This window comes from Grampus griseus (assembly GCF_964374135.1).
Source record: "Grampus griseus genome assembly, chromosome: 20".
In the NCBI taxonomy this organism is placed as follows: Eukaryota; Metazoa; Chordata; class Mammalia; order Artiodactyla; family Delphinidae; genus Grampus; species Grampus griseus.
Genome location: NC_139014.1, coordinates 55397984 through 55425919, shown reverse-complemented (window position 1 = coordinate 55425919; position 27936 = coordinate 55397984). Strand labels below are relative to the sequence as shown.

General features: G+C 50.5%; 1 protein-coding gene across 4 annotated transcripts in view; it reads right to left on the bottom strand.

The window, feature by feature from the left end:
- Window positions 1-27936, bottom strand: part of RHBDL3 (rhomboid like 3) — a gene marked incomplete at both ends in the record, with an annotated part of 42977 nt that overhangs the window by 786 nt on the left and 14255 nt on the right. For 2 of the 4 annotated variants that reach the window (XM_082679665.1, XM_082679666.1), the window contains 6 exons: window positions 2466-2526; window positions 11030-11130; window positions 16643-16755; window positions 18992-19140; window positions 22302-22526; window positions 26581-26739. In XM_082679665.1, the coding sequence (XP_082535791.1) occupies window positions 2466-2526; window positions 11030-11130; window positions 16643-16755; window positions 18992-19140; window positions 22302-22526; window positions 26581-26739 (808 nt within the window). Of the gene's footprint in view, window positions 1-2465; window positions 2527-11029; window positions 11131-16642; window positions 16756-18991; window positions 19141-22301; window positions 22527-26550; window positions 26740-27936 lie in introns of all 4 variants that reach the window. The other 2 variants (XM_082679664.1, XM_082679667.1) reach the window with 2 other exon arrangements.

The window sequence follows — 27936 nt, the reverse complement described above, 5'->3', positions numbered from 1 at the left end:
GCACGGCCGGGACATTAATAACAACCTCAATACGTGCTAGCCCTTTACATTTTATAAAGTGTCTTCATGTACTAGTTCAAAACCCTTAAAGAACCCTCAGCACCAGTGCTTTTGTGGCTGGAAGGAAGGGATGAAGGGAAAGAAGGGCAAAGAAGGAATGGAAATAAACAATCCCAACAAAGTGCTGGAAATAAACCTTAACGGATTCTAAAACGCCCCCATCCCGCTCTCCAATCCATCGTTCTTTTACGAACTTCTTGGGTTGGCCAGTCCGATGGGGATGTACTCTCTTGAAAGGATAAGCGCTGGGAAATTGCGCCATTTCATTACCTACCACCCAAAAAACACCAAGTGTGGGGATTCTTATCCCCATTTGACAGACTAAAGCCTTTGAGGGGAATTTTCTACTTATTCGTTACCAGTTAATTAACCAGGGCACCTCTCTCCACACTAACCGTCCCAGAGATGCCAGCACCTCGAGGGATGATCCTTCCCCAGGGGAATTGCCCAGCCTCCTGGCCTGGACCCTGCAACTCCAGGGGTGGCCAATAGATGGCGGAAAAGGAGCGGCGAGGGACGCCCACAGTGCCCTCCCACACGCCTCCCCAGGCCCTGGGGCATCTTCCTGCCTTTGCTTCACAGGCCCTGCGGTCTGCAAACGAGGTTTGAATGGCATTGGTTCCAGCTCCAAAACCACATTTCAGTTTTTATGCTGCTTGGAGTTGGATTCTTCTAAACAGCAAGACATCATTCTGTTCCTTTCCTTGCAAACAGACAAACTCAGTTTGAGCAAACTGGAGGCTATGCTCCCCAACTGCTCCCAGCCCACTGCCCCCCCACGGCCCACCATGGCCCCGGCTCAAAGATTCTGTGAGTTTTAGGGCTGGAAGTTCCTCTCTGGGATTAGAGATCCTCCAACCCCATCCAGGAAACGGAGACCAGAGGGCCCCGAACGCCAGGGGTACAAGGGATGTAAAAGTGGATTTAAGTGGAGCCCACCCAGGCCCCTGCTCCTTTGTTCTGGCTCAGTCTTCCTCCTCCCCACACAGCAGGTAGCTGACCCAGGCACAGACAGTCCAGGAGCTCCTGCCCAGCCTGGCTAAAGTGTGGGGCATTAGAGATGACACAGGCTGGCTCTGAACACTGGCTCTACCACCTCTAGGGCGGGTGACCCCAGGCAAGGAACTTCACGCTCTGAGCCTGTAAATTAAGCCTGACAATAACCCACTCTTCATAGCCATGTTCTGGGGACTGAATGAGAGTCTGTGTGTCCCTCTTCTCTCCTCTGTTCAGACTCATCTTTTCCCATCTCACAATGAGCCTCTTGGCCTCTGGTCTCATCCCCCTCAGTCAACATCCTCTTCATCCTGCAGCCTGATGAGTGACTGCAAACTCAAAACTGTCAGTATCTCTCTTGTTTAAAGGCCTCCAGTGGCCTCCCAGTACATTCAAAATGAAGCCCAATTTTTCTCTTTGCATTTAAATCCCTCCATGATCTGACTCCAATGACCTCTTACATAATCACACACAGTCCTGAACCTCCTGGGGCAGTTTTGTTAACTGACTTGCCAGCCATGACCCTTCACCCACCCGTGTCTTTGTTCCTGCTGCACCTGAAGTGTCCTCTTGCATCCTGTCTATCTGGCAAACACCTGCCTGTCTTTCACACTCAAAATGCAGGTAGACTGACTTCTCCCAACTAAGGCCCCCATGGCACCTGCTCACGGGGGTTCATGGATTAGCTACAGTTCGTGAACCTGCTGAACTGCGAGTTTTAGAGTGTGTGTGTGTGTGTGTGTGTGTGTGTGTGTGCGTGTGTGTGTGCGTGTGTGTGTGTGCGCGCGTGCATCCAGGCACTTTTCTGGAAAGGAATCCTGAGCTTCCAAGGAGATCTCAAAGGATCAACTCCATGACCCAAAAGGTTAAGAAGTGATTTTTCTCACAAGGAAAAAATATTTTTTTCCATTTCTTTAATTCTTTATCTGTATGAGATGACGGATGTTCGCTAAACTGACGGTACTAATCATTTCATGATGTATGTAAGTCAAATCATCGTGCTGTACACCTGAAACTTACACAGGGCTGTATGTCAATTACATCTCAATAAAGCTGGAAGGAAAAACATTTTTTTAAATAAAAATACTAAAACCAGAAATTTTTTTGAAATAAAAAGAAATAAAAGCCAAAAAAGGTTATTCTTCTTGATCTGACCATTGAGCTGGACACTAATCCTGCATGCCCTTTCCCGTTTGCAGATTATACATCAGTGAAAAGTTGAAGAAAGGTTAGGTAGCAGCATCGTAGGCCAGACCCTCTCGTAACATCCCCACTGTGTTGCACATTGTGGACACGTCTCCCTTTTCTTTTTGACCACAAGTCCCAGAAGGGCAGGGACTGTGCCGTCTCTACATCCCCCAGGCCCAGTACAGGGCTCCCCTCCCCCAGCCTGCCCCGTCAGAACTTACTACAGATCAAGGCCACAGCCATCCGAAGCAGCTTGAATTGACACTTCATGCCTGACCAGTTCTAGGGAAAAAGGAGAGAGAGTTCCATTAGTTCCAGATCAGACCACTCCTCTGCAGAGGTAACCCGCTTAGGAAAATCTGACATTTAAAAAAATCATCTTCATTAAATCCTGAATGAGCCGGTTGTGGTTTTGTCCCAGATCACACCAGCATGGCTTTGAGATTTCAGGCAATGGTAAGTTTATTAGTGTCATAAAAGTTCTCAAGCTGCACGAACAGAGGAAGAGAATCTAGATCCTGGGAGATGACAGTCCTTGTTTCCCTCACACAGATGTCTTGACGGTTGCCTCAACTGCTGGGTCCCACGGTTGCAAGGGGATGCAGGACAGCAAAGCAAGCCAAGTTAAAGCAGAGCCATCAGGATGATAAAAGAACTCAAAATCCTCCATCTGAGGAATGAATGAGGAGACGACTCAGGGGTCAAGTTCATTGCCGTCAAGTATGAAGTGAGTCAACGCAGGAAAGGGCATATTCAGTGTAACCTGTAAGCGGAAGACTCAATGGATGAAAACTTCAGAGATTTTTTTTTTTAAGCTTAGGATAAGCTTTCATTTCTAATAAGCTGAGCTGTCCAAACAAAGATGAAGTGATCCATGGGATGGTGAGTTTCCCATCATCGAGGGGTTCAATGGGGGCTTCGCATCACTCAGAGGGGATGCTCAAGAGAATCCGGCATTGGAAATGGGGTGGGCCAGATGGCCTTCAGACAAATCCCTCTTTCCCCGGAGAAGTTCTGAAACTCTGAACCTCCAAAGCAGATAATCAGAGTACAATTACTCACTTTACAAAAGGACTGTTCAATTTACAAAAGACTGCGCCACAGGGCTCCTTTGAGGGGCACTCCTGCAGCGCTTTCAAAGCTCGATTCCATTTACCCAGAAGCAGAAACGAGCCTGGAATCTTCCTGGAACACATCAGTCCTAGGGTAGGAGGCAAGTGGGGACAGCGAGGGCTTCTGTTCCCTCCCACCCACCTCCCCTGCTTCTGCTGCCTGGCCCAGGCCCAGCTCAGGGGCACGTCTTGAACTCCTTTGACATTGGGGGACCCATGCGTGAAACTTGACAGAGGCCCTGAACACTGGCATGTACAATAATGTCTATGGAAGCTTCACTGGACCAAGCAGGATGCCGGAAAGCTGTCAAAAGACAGAGAAATCCTGCCACATTCGGCTTCTTGCCCTTTGCCTCCCTGTTATTCCCTATTATTCCTCAATGACCTGAACCTCACAAAAGGCGAGGTGAGTGACACACGGCCCCTCTTTAGGTGGGGGAGTCGAATCTCTGCTTGCTGACATGTTCTGTGCTAAAGGAGCAGACGGCAGGACAACGCTATCACCTGCTGGCATCTGCCCCCAGGGGACCCTCGCTGGGAGACAGGCAACAAAACGGGAGTTGGTGCCCTCCACCGGATCTGGCCACCTAACCTAAGCTAGCTCATTTGGCCGAAGGTCGGTGGCCCCTCAGCTCCTCTCCAAGATGAAGCCCAAGGATGGGAGGGTCCTTGGGAGTCACCTGATGGGCCATCTCCACCCAAAGGGACACCCCTGCCAAGAAGCTGACAAAATGGCCCTCCAGCCCCTGTGACCGGGAACTCACCACCTCCTGAAGCAGTCCCGTGAAGGGGCTCCACTCACTGAAAAGTTCTTCCTGCTATTGTCCAGGCAGGCTTTGTCTCCCTGTGAGGTCCACCCATGGGTTGTCATTCTCCCTTAAATGTGACACCCGTGTTCACAGCAGTGTTATTCACAACAGCCAAAAAAGTGGAAGCCAGCCAAGTGTCCATGGATGGATGAATATAGAAACAGAAGGTGGTGTATCCACACAATGGAATAGTACTCAGCCTTCAAAAGGAAGGAAATTAAGACACACACTACAACTTGAATGAAACTTGAAGACATTACGCACTCACAAAAAGACAAATAGTGTTTGATTCCACTTGTACGAGGTACAGACTACAGAGGTAGTCAAATTCATGGAGACAGAAAGTAGAATAGGGGTTTCCAGGAGCGGGGGGAGGGAGGAATGGAAGTGGTTAAATGGGTACAGAGTTTTTGTTTTGCAAAATAGAAAGAGTTCTGTGGACAGATGGCGATTCCTATGGATATGGAACACTTTTTTCCTCATAAAAACCCTCTGAAGGGGCTTCCCTGGTGGCGCAGTGGTTGAGAGTCCACCTGCCGATGCAGGGGACACGGGTTCGTGCCCCGGTCCGGGAAGATCCCACATGCCGCGGAGCGGCTGGGCCCGTGAGCCATGGCCGCTGAGCCTGCGCGTCCGGAGCCTGTGCTCCGCAACGGGAGAGGCCACAACAGTGAGAGGCCCGTGTACCGCAAAAACAAAACAAAAACAAAAAACAACTCTCTGAATATTTTACCTGAAGTCTCTTTCACTGTGTTCTGAGTGACAGTATCGGGCAGAGTTAAGTCTAGAATGTATTGGCCGCTCTCTCCTTCAGCTGAGGTCCAGGTCCCTCTGGGCCCTACCTGGGATCTGTCTAAAAAAGCACTGTCTGCATTTTGGGTCTGGCAAGACCACTGGTGTGGGGGCTCAGAATTCCTTTTTTCTAGTGTCCTCATTTGTACATCTGAGATAACAACAGTACCTAACTCATTACCCACCTCATGGTTTGTTGCGAAGGTGAAATGAATTAATATGTGTAAAGAAGAACACTGTCTGGCACGTGGTAAAAGTCATCTAAGTGCCTGATAGGATCTGGACCTGGGGCAAAGATGGTGAGTTTGCCCTGAAGAGTGGCTTCAAAACTTCAGAATCTCTGCTAAGTCAGACAGAGAAAGACAAATACTGTATGATATCACCTACATGTGGAATCTAAAAAAATCCAACAAACTAGTGAATATAACACAGAGGACAAATGAGTGGTTACCAGTGAGGGGGGAGGGGAAATATAGGGATGGGGGAGTGGAAGGTACAAACTATTAGGGGGTAAGACAGGCTCAAGGATGTATTGTATAATATAGCCGATATTTTGTTATGACTATAAATGGAAAGTAACCTTTAAAAATTGTATAAAAATTAAAAAAATTTTTTTAAAAGAAGCTTCAGACTCTCAATGACCTTGGAGGAGGCCGGGGAGCTCCAGTTTTGCAACATGGCTCCCAGGACCAGCTTCATCCACCCTACCTGCCGAGCCCTGGGAGGCTCTGAAGTTTGCCAAGCTGATCTCGTCATCCCACTCTGATCTGCACTTGAGGGTCCAGGAGGGCAAGTGCAAGGTCACAGTGAGTTAATGTCGAGCTTGACAGGGTTCCCAGTCCAGGGCTCTGTCCGCCCACACTTCCAAGGCAGGGTCACATTCTGTCTGTCCATGCTGGCTGCCCCCAGAGCTGAGCAAACATCAGTAAATGAGCAGCCTCGCAGCAGCTGAGGGGTTAAACTAGAAAGTCACTCCTTTCCACCAGCTGCCTCATCTCCCCCCCCCCCATTATTCCCTCCAATAAAATAAGCACAGTGAAACAACAGGAGAGAAGGAAAAAAATCTCACACAGAGCCAGTGCTGCTGCTGCTATAAATGTTGAAAAGCCTGCAGGCCCCTGGGGAATATAAACTTTTTTCAGGTCCTTTAATTTCATTCTCTACCAGAGCCTCACAGGGTGAGATGGTAACTCACCAACGACAAACAAGGCAGTAACCAGTCCCCTAGGCATCTTGCTCACCCAGTCAGTCAAGAGCTCAGAGGCTGAAACCCAGGAGAGGTTCTGTTCCCAGACGGCTTTACATAACCCCAGTGGAAACAATTTCTTGTCAAATCACTTCAAGAAAACCCAACACAGGAAACAAGGAAAGCGTGACACAGATAAAAAAGAAAGCACGACACAGATAAAATTACATTTTATTAAGTAAAAATCCTACAGAAGGATTTTTACTTAATAAAATGAACCTTATAACAGAAATCTTCTGTGACTTTTCGACAACAACCTTTCCTTGTGCTTTGACAGTATGGTTCCATTTGCAAAAATTTAGATCTCAAATGTTTTAGAAAAACATCTATCATATGGGGCAAAGTTAAAGAAAATATCTTGTATATTTAAAAATGAGGGCTACCCTGGTGGCGCAGTGGTTAAGAATCCGCCTGCCAATGCAGGGGACACGGGTTTGAGCCCTGGTCTGGGAAGATCCCACATGCCACGGAGCAACTAAGCCCGTGCGCTACAACTACTGAGCCTGCACTTTAGAGTCTGCGAGCCACAACTACTGAGCCCGTGTGCCGCAACTACTGAAGCCCACGAGTCTAGAGCCCGTGCTCCACAACAAAAGAAGCCACCACAATGAGAAGCCTGCGCACCACAACGAAGAGTAGCCACCGCTCGCCGCAACTAGAGAAAGCCTATGCGCAGCAACAAAGACCCAATGCAGCCAAAAATAAATAATAAAATAAAATAAATAAATTTTTAAAAATTAAAAATAAATAAAAATGAAACTCTGTCCTATGGGCCCCAGCAAAAGGCAATTAATAAATTATTCAATTATGTGTGCCTTTATACTGCTAGAATTTAAAATAAGAAGTCTTGATTACAGGTCTTTAATGCCATCCAGATCATTTGCTGAAATATTTTTTAGATTTATTCCCTTGATGTAAACAAGCGTTTTGAAACTCAGAGTGTCTTTTATGAAAAATAAGACATACTTTAATTTAAGGCAGAATCTCTCACTTAAACAGAGTCCTGAGAACAGAAGTGTTCAACATTTTTCTGTTATGTATCTGAAGCATAAAGGACACATTTTCAGATTATTCTCTGTACAGATATCAGGTGGAATTTATAAAGATAAAGAATTATATGTATAAAAATATATAGGGCTTCCCCTGGTGGCGCAGTGGTTGAGAGTCCACCTGCCGATGCAGGGGACACGGGTTCGTGCCCCGGTCCGGGAAGATCCCACATGCCGCAGAGTGGCTGGGCCCGTGAGCCATGGCCGCTGAGCCTGCGCGTCCGGAGCCTGTGCTCCACAACGGGAGAGGCCACAACAGTGAGAGGCCCGCGTACCGCCAAAAAAAAAAAAAATATATATATATATATATATAAATACACACATATACATACAGGGTCTCCCAGCTGTCTGGTGATTTGTCACATGAAAAACATTTTCACATCCAATTTTTTCATGTCTTTCTCACAACCACCTTGTGAAGAAGGGATTACAGATGACAGAACAGAGTCCCTGAGAAGCTAAGGGACTCACAGCTATCAAAATGGTGATACCAGTCCTCAAATGCAGATTTCCTGGATGTCAAGTGCATGTTCTTTTTCCTTTTTGTTCTGATGAGGTGCTTTATTGGGACACACAGACAAGTCTCATTTTGGAATTAAAAATCAATAGTCTAGGGCTTCCCTGGTGGCGCAGTGGCTGAGAGTCCGCCTGCCGATGCAGGGGACGCGGGTTCGTGCCCCGGTCCAGGAAGATCCCACCTGCCGCAGAGCGGCTGGGTCCGTGAGCCATGGCCGCTGAGCCTGCGCGTCCGGAGCCTGTGCTCCACAGTGGGGGAGGCCGCGGCAGTGAGAGGCCAGCGTACCGCAAAAAAAAAAAAAAAAAAATCAATAGTCTAAACATATACACACTACTATATATAAAATAGATAATGAACAAGGACCTACTGTATAGCACAGGGAACTCTACTCAATATTTTGTAATAACCTATATGGGAAAAGAAACTGAAAAAGAATAGATATATGTATATGTATAACTAAGTCACTTTGCTATATACTCTTTTTTTTGTTTTGGCTGAGTGGAATGTGGGATCTTAGTTTCCCGAGCAGGGATCGAACCCCTGGCCCCTGCAGTGGAAGTGCAGAGTCTTAACCACTGGACAGCCAGGGAAGTCCCTGCTGTACTCCTGAAACTAATACAACACTGTAAATCAACTATACTCCAATATAAAATAAAAATTAAAAAAAAAAAGAACTCTCCCCATACATTTGCTAACATTCTGGGAAAAAACAAATCGATAGTCTATCTATTAGGCTGAACCACATGAAATTGCCGATGCTTCAATGCTTCTGACCCACAGAAATGGCAATTTCACATGGTGTGTCCTAATGTGTCTCTGAATTGCTGGGCACTGAGCTAGCGTGGGTAAAGGCAGCCTCTTGATGAAAGGAAACTGACCTAAGGAGGAAGTGAGTGTTTTTCACTGTCCAATAAGCACCACACAACTTTCTAAGGGAAAGGCTACCTTATGTCACACTCCAGGGGACCCCAAAGCTCCCCGTTGGTCAGGGAAAGCCACGTCCTTCTGTAAGACCGCTGGGCTCTTGGGTGGGACAGCTCGTCTGCACAGCCACAGGCTACTTGCAGAAAGAAACATAAACTGGAAGAAAACTGCTCTCACACCCCCCTCCTCAACCCCATGCCCCGGCCCTCGGTCCGGGTCCTAGAGGTGGTCTGCCCTCACCACAGGAACTTCTGGGGCATTGGGGCTGCTTCCCAGGCGGTGGGAAGGGGTGCCTCTGTTTGCCTGTTTGCCTCTTCTTTCTTAGTTGTGCTGGCTCATCCCCTTCATACACATATGCACCTTGGGGGGAAGGGGAAGGGGAGGGTGGCCTTTCCTCCCCCGGCAGAAAGGAATTGGGGCAGGGGGAGGGGGGAGTGGCAGAAGCAGAATTCAGAGGAAAAGCTGTATCTGGGGAAAGCTGTGGCACTGATACAGAATGACCCATTTAAAGAGCCATGTGAGGCGGCCCTGGGCTCCCAGGTGTTTAGCGGACCAAGCCAAGCACGCCGTGTGTAAACATACTGTCACACACCCACCCGCCCCTGCTGTAGCTCTCTCTCTCTCTCAGTGTACAAAGGGGACTTTGGTGCAAAGAAAGGGGACGGTGCTGAGGAGCAGGCTAGGTGACAGTGGCCATAATAATGAAGAAATGGGGGTGGGACTTCCCTGGAGGTCCAGTGGTTACGACTCGTGTTTCCAAGACCTCCATAAACTGCTGTCGCTGAGCATTCACACATCTGCCACGTGGGTGACGACAGTGATGGAGGAGAGAGGCGAGAGCAAGAAGACCCCAAAGAGAAGCTACTCCTTTCCTGACAGTCCCTCCTGCCCTCCCTCCGGCCCTTCTCTCCCTCCTTCCCCCCAATTTAGTGGGCACCCTCTGCCATGTGTCCAGCCCTACTCCAGGCACTGGGGAAAAGATGAGTAAGATCTGGGCTCTGCCTGGAGGCTCCTGGGCAAGTGGGGGCATCGGACAGGGTGAGCCAAGCACTGCCAGTGACTCCTCTTTCAGCCTCCAAACTTCAGACTGCTTCTAAAACAAGGAAGCCGTCTTGACCTCCTCTGAGACTACCAGGTGGCTTCCAATTGCTTGCCTTGAAGATCCTGTCTCTATTCTGAGTCTACCCCGGCCTCTTCTGTGGGGAGTCAGGAATTAAGTTCACACTTATACTGAGTGGTTATTTTCACTTTATGTCATTGATCCCATCTCATCCCATTTCACAGATGTAGACACTGAGGCACAAAGCAGTAAAGTCATTTGTCCAAGGTCACTCTTTAGGAAGTGGGTAGCTGGGATTCAGATCTAGGAGGAATAACAGCTCCTGCTCTTAGCGAGTTACACTAGATTGCTTTTCGGGAAAAGGCAAGGAAGAGCATGAGAAATGGAATGACGGCGTCCAGTCGCTTTGAAGGGCTGGTGGAGGAGAGCAACACTAGAATGACTGCCAGGAGATGTGGGTTCATGTCCCCATTTTGCCACAGATTTGATTGTGGCTTTGGACAAATCACTTAACCTCTCAGAGCCTTCTTTCCTGTTTGGGACTTTTGATGAGATCATCTCTAAGATCCCTTTACTTTTTTTTTTAAATTTTTGGCTGCGTTGGGTCTTTGTTGCTGCAAGCGGGCTTTCTCTAGTTGTGGTGAGTGGGGGTTACTCTTCGTTGCGGTGCGCGGGCTTCTCATTGCTGTGGCTTCTCTTGTTGTGGAGCATGGGCTCTCGGCGCACGGGCTTCAGTAGTTGTGGCATGCAGGCTCAGTAGTTGTGGCTCACGGGCTCTAAAGCGCAGGCTCAGTAGTTGTGGCACACGGGCTTAGTTGCTCTGAGGCATGTGGGATCTTCCCGGACCCGGGCTCAGACCCGTGTCCCCTGCATTGGCAGGCGGATTCTTAACCACTGCACCACCAGGGAAGTCCCTAAGATCCCCTTACTTTTAACAGCCAATGACAAACAACAAGTTACAATTACAACGCATGCTAGTGGTCAAGGATTTAAACTTTTTAAAGTCACTGAGTAGCAAACAGTTGGAATAGGAAGATGGGCAAAGCCATGGCTGGAGAAAATATGAATCATATATGGAAGGGTCTCACTGGAAGTATCCCGGCAGAGGGCGAGGAGTGTCCTTAAACTCAGCTACTGGCCAAGGCCACCTGGTGCTTGCCAAGCCCGGGCTGGAGCGTGAAGGAGGATCTAAAACCCAGCTCCAACAGATTAACGCCAGGCCCAGTGACAGCAGAGGGGAGGCCAAGAGAGGGCTGCTGGGACAGGGGGTGCTCACCATCACGATGTTGGCCAGATGGGCAGAGACAAGCGCATACACCCCTCCAGAGGAGCCCACCACGGGTGCGGTCATGTCGGCCACAGACACCGCCAAGGACCCTGGTACAGAGAGAGATGGAGAACTCAAGGATGCTGGAGTCGGCTCCCCACCCCAGTCCCCGGCCCTCGGATGCTGCAGCCTCGGGGCTGAGACCCCAGAGCAAGAGGCTCGCTCTCTTCCTCCCTTGATCGCATGTCACCTCGGAGCTTCCTAGAAGATTCATTTATGGCTGAAAGAACCATTTGGTTCAAACTTCTCCTTTTACAGCTGGGAAGCAAAGTCTCAAGGAGAGAAGTGACTTGCCCAAAGCAGAACTCTGCCACCCAGATCATCTTGCCTGGCAATCCAGCCTCCCCTTGTGCTATCTCAGGGTTCTGAGCAACGACAAAAATAGTAGCAGTAGTTCTTGCAGAAACAGCCACCTCTTATGGGGCACTGTGTGTCAGACACCGGCCAAGCATTTTACAGACATCCTTCCCTTTGACCCTCAAGCCCACCCTCTGAGGCAGGCACTAGTAGCCTCACTGCAGAGATGAGGCTGAGCCCAGAGTCACCTGGTAGGAAGGGCTGGAGCCAGGATATGAGTCCAGGTCTGCCTGACACAAAGCCCGTGTGCTCTCGGCCTCTCTAGCAGCCACTCCCCAAAATGGGTCAGAGGTCAACCTCCACCCTCTACCCTCGCTCTCCTCAACAGCATCCAAAAACCTGCCTAGCATCACCTCCAACCAAGTGAAATGACAACAGGCCAACAGGATCTCCAGAGCGGGGCTTCTCTGGAGGAAAAACGTCCTTGAGAAGTCCCGGGGAAGAGAGAAAGATGATGTCATACCCTCTGGGGGAAAGGAATGGTGGACTCTTGGTCTGGGGGATGATAAACTTTCATCCTGGGAAGGAAGCCGGGCAGAGAAGATGGGAAATGCGTTGTTCTGGTCTCATTTAAGTGTGATCAATGCTTTGGCTTTCAGGGAAGGACACAGGAGACTAAAAATAACTGGGAGTTAGAACCCAGGGCTCAGAGGATGAGAGGTGGCTGGCCTGGGTGAGTGTGCAGAAATCACCACTGGAAAATGCCCGCAGGCTCAGAAGCCAATTAGCTGCTGCCTGGGTGGAGAGAAGAGGGACAGGCAGAAGGCCAAATTCTGCAGGCCCTACAGGGCTGGAGGGTTCACTACTTAGCAGGAGGCAAGGTCCGGCCCGGGAACCAGAGTGCCTGACACCCTGGGCGTGGAGAGGCCCCTGCAACGTCATGTGCCTTCTCCCTGGCTTGCCGCCACCCCCAGACCACTCTCAAGGCTTCTTGTCTCACTGAGATCCTTGGAGGAAGAGATTCCCACAACAGATTCTTAGTCTCAAGGGGGATGTCATCTCTCAGGAAAATACAAACCATCATGAACTTAGGACACCCAAGTCCTTCTCCCCTCCCAGGGCAACTATAAATCTTTCTTCTCCCCTTTCATGCTTTCCCTCTGGCTTTAATTAGGTATTGATCTATTGTCAGATAACTTTCTTTTTTTTTTTTTAACTGCCTAGCCATGGGGTCAGCCCTATATAACAGGAAAAAGAAAAAGAAAAAAATCCCAGGGTGGCCAACGGGCAGGCAGCAGGATCTGCATGACAAAGGATTCCCACGCTCTCACCCTCCCTGGCGGCAGGGCTGGCCGCAAAGGCTGCACTGCAGGGCTGCACAGGGCTGGCTGCCCATTAATTACCGTCTGGCCAGAGGAAGCCCCAGCCTCCTCGGGGCTGGCCTCTCTCCTCCACGTGAGTTCCCACAAACCGGGCCAGATTCTGCTCCCTCGGCCTCCCTGGTGGGATCCACCAGGACAGGGAGGCGGCAGGGAAGCCCCCAGGGTCCAGCTTCCGTGCACTGACCTTTCCCTCACCCTAAGGATGGATGAGAGTCCTGACCCCAGGACCAGAGGTCAGTCTGGATTGTGGCAGGATTATGGGATGGGGGCGTGGCTGGTTACTTGTGTGACCCTGGGCACAGCTCCTGAATTCTTTGGGCTTCAGTCTTCACATCTGTGAAATGAGGAGGTTAGTCTAAGGCTTTCTAACTTTTGAACAGTGAGACACTGTTTTCAAAGAAACCTGACTCACACCCCTACCCCATGGTGCAGAGAGCTGCTCTGGCTGAATGGGGATGGGACCTGGGGAGTAAAGTTTGCCACCCACTGGAGGGCATCTCAAGGGTTCCTTCCAGATCAGAAATACTGAAATAATCCAAGTCTTGGCCTAAGATCCAGGTTCTGAGGTTCGGATCCTGGTTCTAGAATCTGGAAGGTGACAATCTGGATCCACCTGCCCTCCATTTGTGGTAGAAAGACTTTCCTTGGGCTTCCCTGGTGGCGCAGTGGTTGAGAGTCCACCTGCCGATGCAGGGGACGCGGGTTCGTGCCCCGGTCCGGGAAGATCCCACATGCCGCGGAGCGGCTGGGCCCGTGAGCCATGGCCGCTGAGCCTGCGCGTCCGGAGCCTGTGCTCCGCAATGGGAGAGGCCACAACAGTGAGAGGCCCGCGTACCGCAAAAAAAAAAAAAAGAAAGACTTTCCTTAAGTGACTGCAGATTAGACCTGGACTATAGGGGCTAAGAGAGGTCAAGTATAAATGTATGTATGCATATCAATAAAGTAAGACAGGTCATCCCAGGACAGAAAGCCAGGGCCAGGCAGGATTCCCGATGAACGGAATGGATCACAGTTCAATAAAGGCCAGTGTGAACTCCTGGAGGTCATGGGGGCAGAGGACGGGGAGAGAAAGGCGAGCCGGAGTGACAGGCCACACCTGTACACAGCAGCAAACCAAAGGATCAGTGCTAGTCAGGGCTATGAATTCTCCCCCGAAACCCTGGGTCCATGCCAGCACGGGGATGAATTGGTGACTTTGCCATAATGCACAGCTGCGATAATTTTAGCCTGGAAAATTTAAAGCAGGTGTTCTCCAGCGTCTCCCTTAGCCGTTAAAAAAACCCCAAACAAATCCAAATAAAAATTGGCAGAACATCTACCTTTAAGCAGTACAACTTTATTTATGTATGTACTCTTTCACTTAGCTTACAAATATCTGTTGCTTACCATGTACCGAACCCTGTGCTAGGCTCTGGGGATGCATCCATCGCTTCTGATCTATATAATCTGTCATAAAGCTGGGCAGAGCAGCGAAGAGACTGGATCTTAAAGTATTTAAACTCAGCCCTGTAATCATTAGCCGGAAGTGAGATGCATGTTGGCTTCAAGCATTGGCTAGAAGCGCCGGGCGGAGGAAGGGTTTCCACTCCAGTTCTAGGGCTTCTTGGCTGTGCAAATAGAGTCATTTTACCTCTTTGAACTGCCTATAAAATGGGGGTGTCAGCACCTACCTCATAGGAATGTTGTGATGAGAAGAGCAGATAACATACGTGCGAACCATTTATCACGTACCTGGACTACTAGATACGCTCAGCAGAGGTTAGTTATTGTTACAAAATGCGATGGCCTTGGATTTGGAATATTTTCATTGGGCAGGAATTAGAGAGCAGGGGTCAATGTCTATTAAGACCTCCCTTGGTTTCTGACAAATTATGTGCATAAAGGATAAGGTGTGCCTTTTAATTCTCGTAACACTGTGATAGTGTTAGAGCACAGCCTTTGAGGTCAGACAGCCTGGATTAGAGCCCAGCTCCACCACTTATGACTGTATCTTCTTAGGCAAGTCACTTAGCGTCCCTAAGTCTCGGTTTCTGTATCTGTAACAGATTGAGAGTTAACAGTTCCCGCCTCATGGAGTTGTGGGGATTAAAAACAGCCTGCACAGGACAGGCACCTGGAAAGTATTGGCTATCCGGTCAGGGTCTGGCTGTCTGAACAGGACCCCTTCTCTGAGGAGGGATGCACACAGAGCAGAGAGGGAGGAAGGGGTACAGGCAGGTCAATCAACTCAATCCCGGAGATCAGCGATTTGATATGTGGTGACCAGAATGCCCTCTGCTCTGAATCAATGACTCAGATAGAACAGCACATGTAATTTGCTTTGCAATACAGCCCCACACCCTCAGGTTTAGTTGGAAAGCCCCCGTCTGCCTTTACACCATCTCCTTCTGCACTGGCATCACTGGGAAGTGACACCTGCACTGTCTTCCCGCTGGGTGTCATCTGGTTTGGGCGAGGCCTGAGTCATCTTGAATCTATGTCTGTCTTCTAGGTTACTGGCACTCCCATCTAATTAACTACCAACTGCAAGTGTTACGAGCATCTTTCCTGTTCCTCGCCATTAACCATCTGGGTGTCTGGGTATGTCGGCATGGAAAATGTGGCTCTAAATCCCCAGATGTCGACACTCAGGGGTGTGTCAGTGGCTAAGTAAGTCTGGCACACAGAGATGTTCATCAGACCTTTTTTCAAGGATGCAGAAGGTGCTGGATTCTGGGAGAAGCTGGTGTGAGTGCTGTCCAAGGTGCCAAGTTTTTAACCTCAGCACAGGAGTGAAGGAGACAGCGCTGGGCCAATCTCCCAGGCTGAGGGTTCACGAACTAGCAGACCAGCCTCTCATGGGATGGGGGTGTGTGGTGGGACCCTTCCCTCTTTGATTCCTGAAGTCATTCCACTTACTTCCAGGGTTCCTGCCTGACCACTGTTTACAAAGCTAACGCTGCCCTGCTCTCCTGATGACAACTTCAATGCCACTCAGAAAGGATTAAGATCTTACTTAAACGTACACACAAAGCTCCCCTGGGTACAGCTGTCAGGGGGGAAGAGCTGAGGCGGCAAACCTTGTAGAGAGAAAAGCCAGCGATAAAGGTGGAAACATCACGAGGGAGATCCCTCTGTTCAGAAGCCCAGTTGGTGCAGATTTTTCCTGCAGAAATCTGCTCTGCTCTCCCCACCTCATCCCAGTGCACCTCCCCTGCCACTGGGGAGGGGGATAGGGGGCTGGCCACTACCCTCAAGCCCACAATGATCACTATCATCACCTGCCATGTGCGCTGAGCCAGCCAGGGCCCCAGACTCCTCCAGCTGGCACGAGTGCCCACTACCTCCTAGGCCAGACTCTCTCTGGCCAGCCGTGGGTCAATCAAGGGCCAGCTCGGGCAGAGGCAAGATCCCCCTTAGGGTACAGGTGCTGGCCTGGCCAGGGGAGGTACCTGGTTCCACCCACTCCTTGGATGTCCCCACAGGGATCTCACCTCCCGTGCACGGTTTATTTCATCCTTCACCTCACTCTGCCCTCCTCACGCCTGGCAGGCAGATCTCATCAGTTCCCTCTTAAAGCTTAACAGGGCCAAGAGAAGGTAACACATGTCCCCAGGTTCACACAGCTGCAGCACGGCAGTGTGAAGACTGAAACTCCGGTCAGTCTGCCTGTTCCAAATCCTGTGCTCTCCCCTCCTTTGTCATCACATGCCTCCCTCTCTGGGTGGCAGGTCCCTTTCCAGTATCCCCAGGGAAGTGGGGAGATTTGCCTGGAGGCCAAGCCTAGTAGTCAGGAGCCTGGATGGTGAGGGTCCTCTGGAAGTTGGGGCTTGCTTGACCTCATGGGGTCTCCTAGCCGCCCTGGGGAGGTTCACCCCTGGGGACACGGGGCCCACCTGCCTACCTGCCACGACACCGGCCACATAGACAAGCGCAATGCGGGTTGCTCCGTGCACCATCTCCAGGGGTACCCCCACCAGGAGCTGCAGCACCACGTTGAGTCCCAGGTGTTCTATCCTGTACAGAGAGATCACATTCATTCATCCATTCATCTAGCATGCCACGATGCTGGGGATCCAGGAGTGAACAAGACCCTATAGCTGGGAGACCTGGTGGTCTAGTGGTTAGGACTCAGCGCTTTCACTGCTGTAGCCCGGGTTCAATCCCTGGTTGGGGAACTGTGATCCCACAAGCTGCGCTGCATGGCCAAAATTAAATTTAAAAAAAAAAAAAAAGACCCTATAGCTGCCTTTGAGGAGCTCACAGTCTAGGGGGTGGAGGGGAAGGAATTACAATGCAGACAGACCATTTTAGAATGTTCCTTCCACCCTCCCTGCCAGCTGGGACAGGAACACAGGTACAGGGCTGGGGGGTGACTGGCAGTGTCTGCACTTGCCAATGAGGGGCTAACAACGGTCAAGATCCAGCAACTCTAGGGAGGGTGGGAGGGAGGGAGACGCAAGAGGGAAGAGATATGGGAACATATGTATATGTATAACTGATTCACTTTGTTATAAAGCAGAAACTAACACACCATTGTAAAGCAATTACACTCCAATAAAGATGTAAAAAAAAAAAAAAAAAAAGATCCAGCAACTCCAACAGTTGACACAAGAGAAGCTGAGGCTGTGTGACTTAAAGTCACACAGCTGGTCAGTGGTCAGGCTGGGACCACGGCCCTGATCTCTGATGTGCGGGACCTGGTCCATTATCCAGGCTACTCAGTCGCTCTGGCTCGCTACTGTATTTGTAAGAGAAAGATGTTTTCCAAACAAGTGCAAGCATGAAAGATATCGTTAGAGCTTAGTATATCCAAGTTATCCTCCAGTCCCTGTGGTGTCCAGATCTTGGCTCACGAGGAGACTGAAGCATAAAGGGCCTCCCCGCCCCTGCTCCTCAGCCTGTGAAGCTGAAGCTGGGACACAGCAGGCAAGGCATCCATCTGCTCAGGCTCAGAGTGGAGACATCCATCAACAACCATCCAGAAGTCTCCTCACGCCAAAGCACCCTTCCCAGCACGTGCAGCCAGTTAGGGGGTGGCTCTTGTGCCCCCTTCAGCGGCTCAGCAGGAAGGGAGGCTCACAGTGGAGCTTCCTCTTGGCCACTGTGGGTCTTTCTGCCAAGGAAAGAGCCATGGGGGCCGGGATAATCCTCTCCCCATTGGCAATCCCGGGGACAGGCACCCACAGGGCTTTTCCATCACTTCTCTAGAAGAGTCTGTAGAAGACACCGCAGAGGTCTGGTGTCTGGGGACTCTGATTTCCCAACTCCATGCTTCTACTATGTAAAAACAGTCTCCAGCCAAGACCATGCTCTTCAAGGGACTTGGACCTGGGTGGCCGCCTGGTCCTTATCACGGGGTAGGAGGTACCACTGAGAACTGATTGCGCTCCAGGCCCCAAAAAAGGCCACACAGCTCTACAAACAGAAACTTTAAGTATTGCCAGAGTTCCTCAAGAAGACTCATGCCACCATATTACGAGACCTCCTTTCAATAAATCTGTCCTTTATTTCACTTATGGGGCACTCACACACATGGTTTATGGACAATGAACCTGGTGGTGGACCACATTTCCCTCTTTGCTTTGGCCGCTAGGAAGTTCAGAATAAATTTATAACCCACTTACAGCAAGTACATAGCATCACATGCTGTGTATATGCTAAAAAGCTCTCTGCTGGCTTTTTAGCATTTTCCTCTCTCTATTTTCCCTTTCCTATACACTTTTTTTTAAAATAAATTTATTTACTTTATTTATTTATTTTTTGGCTGCCTTGGGTCTCCGTTGCTGTGCACAAGCTTTCTCTAGTTGCAGCGAGTGGGGGCTGCTCTTCATTGCGGTGCATATGCTTCTCATTGAGGTGGCTTCTCTGGTTGAGGAGCACAGCCTCTAGGCACGCGGGATTCAGTAGTTGTGGCACACAGGCTCAGGAGTTGCAGCTCGCAGGCTCCGGACGCGCAGGCTCAGCGGCCATGGCTCACGGGCCTAGCTGCTCCACGGCATGTGGGATCTTCCCAGACTAGGGCTCAAACCTGTGTCCCCTGAATCGGCAGACGGACTCCCAACCACTGCGCCACCAGGGAAGACCCTCCCATACACTCTTAATAATTTACTCATACAGTTTGGTATTAGATAAGTTTCAAGAAGCCACCTCAAATCCTGTGTCCAGGTAGATAAAAATAAAAAATATATTTCAATCCAGGCTCTCTGGACCAGTTATTTTCCCACAGGGACTCTAGATAGAGTGTACTCACCCCGCATGCATGAAGATGTAGGTCAGGTAACGCCAAGCCTGTGCTCGGAGCTGTGGATGGTAAACCAGTGAGTTCTTCAGGTATCGTGGATGGGTTACCTGCAGCACAAACTGGTCCAGCGACACCCCATTATAGAGGAAAAAGGCAACCTGGATGAGAGCACAGAATGAAGAGAGCCTGTTACTAGGTGTGAAACTGCCCAGGAACCCCTCTTGTGCTGACCTTTGGAATCCCTACGGAAGGAGGGACATCCCGACGACTAGAGCCAAGCTAGCTCTGCACCATCTCTTACCCCACTTCTGTTCGATTATTTTGTTAAATGTTCACAAAATGGTCTCTGCCCACATTTCCTCGGTGTTAAGCAGGAAGGGTTTGTAGGATTTTAAACTTTAATTCAGATAATAACTCACATACCCACTTGGGGGCTGAGGCAATTCCACATAAGTTGATTAAAAAAAAAAAACTGTGGTAAAATACACATAAGGTAAAATTTACCATCTTAACCATTTTAAGTGTACCGTTCAGTGGTATTAAATACATTCATAATGTGCAACCACCACCAACATCCATTTACAGTATTTTCATCTCGTAAAACCGAAAGAAACTCTGTACCCATTAAACATTAATTCCCATACCCTGCCTCCCAGCCCCTGGCAATCACCATTCTGCTTTCTGTTTCTATGAATTTGACTACTCCAGGGACTGCATATAAGTGGAATCATACAGTATTTGTCTTTTGTGATTGGTTTATTTCACTCAGCATAACGTCATCAAGCTATAGCCCTGTTGTAACACATGTCAGAATTTCCTTCCTAATAATCCTCTGTATGTATCTACCACATTTTGTTTATCCATTCATCTGTCAATGGACACTTGGGTTGCTTCCACCTTTCAGCTATTGTGAACAATGCTGCTATGAACATGGGTGTACAAATATCTCTCTGAACCCCTGTTTTCAATTCTTTTGGGTATACACCCAGAAGTGGAATTGCTAGACCATGTAATTCTGTTTAATTTTTTTGAGGAACTGCCATACTGTTTCCCACAGTGGCTGTACCATTTTCCATTCCCACCAACAGTACACAAGTGTTTCAATCTCTTTGAATTCTCACCAACACCTCACATAATTGTTCTTTTTTTTTTTGGCTGCACTGTGTGTCATATGGAACTTCCCCATCCAGGGATTGAACCTGTGCCCCCTGCAGTGGAAGCGTGGAGTCTTAACCACTGGACCGCCAGATAAGTCCCACATAAGTTAATTTTAAAGATGACTGATGTGTACTTGTTTAAGCCCTAAGAGAGTATTTATTTGAACTATTTTTTCCTGGAACTCTTTTTCTTTCTTTAAATATTATTTATTTATTTGGTTGCGCTGGGTCTTAGTTGCAGCAGGTGGGCTCCTTAGTTGCGGCTTGCCAGCTCCTTAGCTGTGGCATGTGAACTCTTAGTTGCGGCATGTATGTGGGATCTAGTTCCCTGATGAGGGATAAAACCCAGACCCCCTTCACTGGGAGCACGCCACCAGGGAAGTCCCCTGGAACTCTTTCTAGAATGCCTTAATTTTAAGGATGTCTCAGGTATTGATCTGGGCTATAGGAGCGATGTCTTCTCCAGTAACTGATAGGGGTTTTGCTCCTATACTAAATGGTCCCAAATTCTTGTGTTTCTTTACGACTCACGTTTGCTTTTACATTTTCTTTTGTCCTCTCCCGCAATGCCTGGGTCTCAGCATGTTGTTGACCAGGTACTACAACAAGGTTCTTACTTCCTATTGTTGGTTGGTAGGGGGCCCCTTCTAGTAGCTTCCCACCATGTTCACTCTGTTATGGACTCAGAAAACCAGGTTACTAGAACTGTATGTAAAACAAAAAACTTGGGCTTTAGTATAAGGACTCTGAAACAGTTACTTCATCATTTTCCAGTTTCTTCTAGATTGGTGGCTTGAGATTACACAGCTGAGGTTTCTGAAAATCTGAAACCAATCTGGACACAAGATCTGACTCCTCTGGATGACCTTGGGCAAATTATTTTAATTTACTGGTCCTCAGTTTCCCCATCTGGAAATGGGGATACTAATTCTTACACTTCCACGGTGATCGTGAGGTTTAAAAACGATAAAGTACGTGAGGAGCAGGCATGCACTGAGGGAAGGCAGCTGTAATTAGTGTGTGGCTAAGCCCTCCTGGGCTGAGCCTGGGAATGGCTCAGGCCTCCCAGCAGCTGGACTCCCGGGGCTCTCTGGGAGCCATTCTGTCCACCTAACACCATGGGTACAGGTGGCCTGGGAGCAAATACAGCTTCCAAGACAGCTTGTTATTATTGGTCCTCAAATAGAAGTTAATAAGCAGACCAACACAGTAAGTGCTTGGAAAACAAGTCCAAGAATATCTCAGAAAAATCACAACTTCCACACGTACTTGGATGAAGCCAGAGCAACACAGGAGCTCTAGCCTGCAATCCAGATATTATGACTTAGAAAAAAAGAAGAGGGACGCCATGAAGCTTAATGATCCTGCAGTTTGATTCAGCAGGAACTTTACAAGAACATATGCAGGGGCGGTAAGTAGGCCCCCGGTTCTGGAAGAGAAACGATGGAGATTATTAAACGCCCAAGGGAAGCCAAGCATTGGTTAGTTCAAGAGCTGGGGTTGGGAGGCCCGCTGGTTCTTGGGCTGAGGAGCAGAACGCATTCAGAGTTCCTCATACAGGAGCGCTGATGCAGAAGGTGGTACTTGGATTCTGCTGCATAAGCATGAGACTTTTAGGATAACAATAGGTATGGATGATTTCCTAAGGGGAGAATGTTCTTGCAAAATACATGAAGCCCACATCTACCTGTTCATATAGGCTCCCTCCCATATGTATTTGTGCAATGCTTTTGTGTTCAGAAAGCACCACCTGCCCTTCTCTGGCTCTAAATAGGGGAGTCCTGTGGGAAAAGGAGGGCAGGTCTGGTTATTCCTACTTTACAGGTGTCCCAGGGGAGCACATGACTCGTCCACGTTACTCACTCCAGGAGGAACTAAAAGAAGGTGTCTTCATGAGTTAGCCTGGCTAAATCCCCCGAATCAATGAACTACTGACATTGTTTTTGCTGCTGTTGGTTTTGGTGGAGGTGGTCACGTGGGGATTTTGCTGCAGGGCGTATTGCTTAAAGTAATGATCTCTGTAATCTCTCTACGGTCCGGGGGTTATAACAACACTTGCATGCCTTGTAACAGGGCCTGACTTGCAGTGACTTGCCCTTCCCCTCATGATCTCAGATATCCTCTTGACCCTCCGGCAGCCCCTTCCCCACCCTCGTCCTTGCCTCCAGCAGCGTTACTGTGATCATGAACCAGGGCGGTGGGCAGCAGGTGTAGCTGTCGTAGTACCACTTCCGGTCAATCTCCCGGGGCAGGGTCTCGTATGCCACGTGGCGGATCAGTCGCTGGGAGAAGTTCAGCCCCTTCTCCTCCAGCAGGGCCTTGCTGCAGAGCCTGCGGTTGCCCTGCAAGATGGCCTGGCGGAAGCTGTTGGACCGCTTGTTGCTCATCTACACAGGAAACAGGGCAGGGGAGGGGGGTCAGAACCGGAGTCTCAGGGGAGCCCCATCCCGTTTTCCCAGCCAGCACATTCCTTAGCCCAACCAGGCCTGATTCTACCTTCCTCTTTCTTCTGTAATAATAGTTAACAAGAAGTTAAATGTAATAGTTAACAAGAAGCAATATTCACTGAGCTCTTATGTGTTAGGGGCTGTTCTAAGCACATCACAGCTTGGCTCATTGATGCAACTAGTCTGCCTGCTAGATAAAGACCATGAACATCCCCATTCCGCCAGACAGGAGACCAAAGCATAGAGAGTTTTAGGAATCCATCAAGTTCAAACCCAGTAGGGCTCCAGAGCCTGTATTCATATCCCTTCCACCCACTTGTCCATTATCCATCACAATTTCCTGAGCAACTACTAAGCATCAGGTGTTGCCAGACATGGGGATACAGTGGTGCTCAAGACAGATAAGTAACCAGCAATAAGTAACGGTTCAGAGTGAAGGCTGCTGTGGGAGCACACAGGAAAGAGTCCAACCCGGTCCCAAGGTAGTCAGGGAGGGCTTCCTGAAGGAGGTGGCATGGGTGAGAACTGAAGGATAAGTAGGGGTCAGCATCCTTGGTCCCCGGAACCAGAAACCAAAGCTGTGCTTGTGGAAGATCATCAGCCCTGAGTGCCTCCAAGGGAACTGTGATGCTCAGGGAGCCCCAGGACTGGCCCCTCCCCAGGCAGAGTCCTGGCTGCCTCACCCAGCGGTCAGCCTGACCCCCAGAGATCAGAGGCGGTCCTACTGACTTCCAGCCTCCCAAGGCTTCTGTTATCTCCCACCCACCCTCCACGACCACACTCTAGACCCTTCCTACGGGAGATGTCCTAAAGACACAGCTCTCCCAACCCCAGAGCTCACAGTGCCACCAGGGGCTGCTCTGTGGTTGCTGGGTGGGGATTATCTATATATTCCCGGGACTGTGGGCCCAGCAGGGACATCAGGTTAAAACTGAAGGCGGGAGTCCAGACAGGGCTGGGGAGGTGAGCCAGCCCAACCAAGGCACATGGGTTTGAAGCCCTGTCAGGGGGCAGGGAGCTGGGGAGGATCTGGGTTCAGACTAGGCCAGGTGGAACAAGCCTCCATCTGCAGTGCCCCGTCCCCTCTCCTGGGTTCGGCACACACCTGAAAAACCTGGCTTAAGCCTCCCTCATCCAGCAGGCCTTCCTGGATGAACCCCTTCCAACGATGCCCTATTCCCATCCCCTCCACGCCTGCAAAGCTTGGGTCTGGTTCTTAGTGGCTTGGCGGTTCTGTAAATGCGGATGGGACTTGGGGCTCCATGATCACTACAAGCCCAAGATAAGACCATGTCATCAAATTAGTTTGTAGCCGTCCTCTCCCCCAGTCCCTGGATGTGTACATGCACATGTGCGTGTACCACACATATACTCACAAACAATACATCTGCAAGACCCGTGGTGGGAAGGAGCTCAGCATAAACACAGGAGAAGCAGTGTGTACACACATACACACTCACCATTCAGCTGTGCCCCGATGTGCCTAGAACTGTGCCGGGCACAGCAGCAGCCATGGTCTCTGGCCTCACGGAGCATACAGGAGAGACAGATGCATAAATGGCAGCAAAAGAGGATGTCATCTTCGTTATTTGGTGTGTAGTATTATCCCCACATTATAAAGACGGGGATGAGAGCTTGGAGAGCGTAAGTAATTTCCTCAGGGACCCACAGTTATTAAATCACAGAGTCAGGATTCAAATCCAGATCTGCCTGACTCTGGAGCCCATGCCGGCTCATGTGCAGCTTTTTTTTTTTTTTTTTTTTTTGCGGTACGTGGGCTTCTCACTGTTGTGGCCTCTCCCGTTGCGGAGCACAGGCTCCGGACGCGCAGGCTCAGTGGCCAGGGCTCACGGGCCCAGCCGCTCCGCGGCCTGTGGGATCTTCCCGGACCGGGGCACGAACCCGTGTCCCCTGCGTCGGCAGGTGGACTCTCAACACTGCGCCACCAGGGAAGCCCTCATGTGGAGCTTTTGTGCCAATTAGATAAGGGAGCCTTTCCTTCCAGGTGGATGCACCCATTCCAGGCCTTGCTGAACAAAGCCCAGGCCAGATTTCAGCCCCCATTCCTCTCTCTGCCCAGCATCCTTGTGCAGTCCACAACCTGCACACCCATACATGACAACCCTGGCCACTCAGCTGTAATACAATGTGGTCTGTGCTATAAGACAGGCCTGTGCAAAGCACTGAGGGGGCTCTGGGTAAGGTTGGTTCATTCTGCCTGGGTTGGGGTGGGAAAGGGCTCACAAAGGATGCAGAGGAGTTAACCTGGTGGAAGAACATTAGAGGCAACAAAAACTTTCAAACACTTCTTCTTATTTAATCCTTGCCACAACCCTGAAGAGGGTCTCCTTTGGCTTCATTTTACAAATGGGAAAACCGGGGCTCAGTTTTGCCACTGAGTGGCAAAGGCAGAGCCTGTCGCAGGACCCAGGCCCACCTGACTCCAGCCCCTGAGCTCTCTGCCCTGCCCAGAGCTTCCCCCCTGGTGAACCCCTTCTTAGTCTTGGCCTCCAGGGCAGCCCTGCTCACAAGAATCCAGGCTATGGCTGGCTGCTCCAGCTCAGAATTCAAATAGAGAAATCTCGATGGTAACAAGTGATCTGCGGTTGCGGATTCACACAGACGACTCCACGCACCCCCAGCTGGAGAGAAGCAGCTCCCCTGGCCCAGCCATGCCCTCACTCTGCCCTGGGCTGAGCAGGGCATGCAGCAAACACGCTGGTGCTGGGGCTGTGGACGAGCCGATGCAGGCTCAACTCCGTGGCCTGGTCTTTGCTGGCACTGCTGGGTTCCCAGTCACGGGGCTCACCTCCACGGCCCATCCCATGAATCCCAACTGTCCCCAACTCCCCTGCTTACCTGAGCTCTGCACCCCTGCCCTCTGGGAGATCTGCTCCCTGGGTCCACTCTGAACAGCAGGTTTCTTCACCACTAAAAGCCCTACAGCTGCTCCCTGCAATCACGCTAACCTCTGGGCAAAGGCAGGTCCTTAATCAAGAGGCAATTAAAACAATGCCAAAGCCCACGCATCCACATCAGAGAGCAAACCTGGCACGATGGCAGGTCCTGGCTCCTCCATCACTGATGCTTTTGAATTCCAAGAGCCTAGGGACTTCACACCAGTCATTTCATGGGTGACAAGAAGAGGGGCGACTGTTTCCATTTCACCAACAGGGAAACCAAGTGGGGCCTTCCGGCCTCGTGTTCACGCTGCTAGTTCATACAGCTTCTACTCATGTGCCATCCACCCCACAGAGGGATGCTTCCTGCTTAACCCCACTCCAATCCCGCCACAGTAGCCCCCGGGACAGCACAGCAGTAACCCCAGTGAGGAGGAAGTCCTGACTCCAAGACACCAGACCACTGGGCAGGACTCACGGGCCTCCCGTCTCCAGCCCCTCCGACAACCCAGGACAGCTGTCGGCAGGTCTGATGAGCTCAGGCCTTCACCCATGCGCCCCGTTGCTCCCGAAAGGTCTGCCCTGATCCTCCCAACATCCACTCCCCAGCTCCTCTCCTGCCAACGATAACCTCCCACCTCCCACTCCAAATCCTTCCTTTCTGTGGAAATGACCCCACTCCCAGCTCCACGGGTGGGCACTGATTGGTTTGATTCAATCAGCACAACCCACTGGCCCAATCTAGGCCAACTGGAGGAAGGAAATCCCAGGCCTCACGTGGGAGCTACCAAGTCCCTCTCCTCCCCTGCGTGGTGAGGCCTGAGGGCATGAGGGCTGGAACAGCTGCAGCCACTTTGCTGCCACGATGGCAGGGTCTGGAATTGCCTGGGGCTGTTTTGAGTAGTGCTGACACTGCAGAAAGCAGAACTGACAGATAAAGAGAAATTGGGTCCTTGGTGATTTCCTTTCACCTGCCGAAGCCTGCACTTTTTCAATGCTGCAGACCAACAGATCCCATTAATTATCCAAAAGGATCCTCTAAGCCACACCCCCAAACAGGCCTCTTCCAGTGGCGAGGGGCCCAGAGTGCTCACCAGGTTGACAAAATCTTGGTAGCCGATCTGCCCGTCGGCATGGCTGTCGGCGAGAGCCAGCAGCACCTCCCTCTTGTGCGGGTCCAGCTTGGAGCTTTGGCTCTCCAGGAGGCTCCGGAACTTACATGTGCTGATGTAGCCCGTGTTCCCAGGGTCAAACTGAGGGAGAAGCACACACAGCAGCGGGGTCAGAAGGGCTCCGTCTCCCTCTCCACACTGCCCCGGGTGCCCCATCACCGTCACCACTCACAGCTCCTGTCTCCAGCCCTCTGCTGACAGAGGGCTAGGCGGCATCTGGGATGTTTCCAAGGCCCCCGGGGGAAACATCCAAATAGGGCGGACAACCACTTACAACCCTAGAAGGCCCTGGAGACCTTTGAGATCGCCCAGCGCAGCCCTGTGGTGCGTGGAGAAGGGAAACGGAGGTTCAGAGAGGTTATTACTCTGCCCTTACTCTTGACCCTGGACAAGGGGAAAGAGGGAATGAAAAGGTGATGAGTAGAGGAACATGAGGAAATCTGGGGCCTGGGGCAGAGGGACTGAGCGGGGAAGGCACGAGGCCCCGGGCAGCGGGGAGCACAGCCTGGACAGCGCTTCCGCATCTGCCTGCCAGCCCCTCTCCCACGCCTGCACCCACGTACACCCCACAACCTGCACACGGGGCTCCCCAAAGACACTGCGCTCTGAGTGGTTGTTTTTCTTTATTTTTGGGCCATGCCACACATTATGTGGGATCTTAGTTCCCAGACCAGGGATCGAACCCGCGTTCCCTGCATTGGAAGCTCGGAGTCTTAACCACTGGACCACCAGGGAAGTCCCTGGTTGGATTTTTGATGCTGCCCTTTTCCCTCTACAGCTTTGCACATGTGGGCACCTCTGCCTAAGACTCCCTCTCTCCCCTTGTCTCCCTGGGAGACTCCGACTCACCCTTCCGACTCCTCAGATGTCCCGCGTCCAGGGAGCCTTCCCCCAACACACGATCTGCATCCCCTGCATGTCAGACTGCCCTCTGGCCTCCACCCTGCACTGGCCTCCATTTTCAACTCCTTGCAGGTCGGTGCACAACTTTCCCCGGGGCTTAGAGCACAGAGCCGGGCAGAGTCGGCACTCAGTGAAGATTTGTTGGGTGAACAAGTGGATGTTTGGGTGAAAAGACAGATACCCATTTTCCAAGGAAAGGCTCACAGGTTCAGTTAGAAAAGGGGCTTATTCATCTCTCCCAGAGAAGCACATAAGCTTTCTGTCACCCTTCCATCGCCTCTCCTTCCCTGCAGAGCCCAGTGTCCCCACTCAGTACACACTAACGAGCTGCCAGGTTGCCCAGGGAAGTCCTGTTCACAAACCTCGTCCCCACAT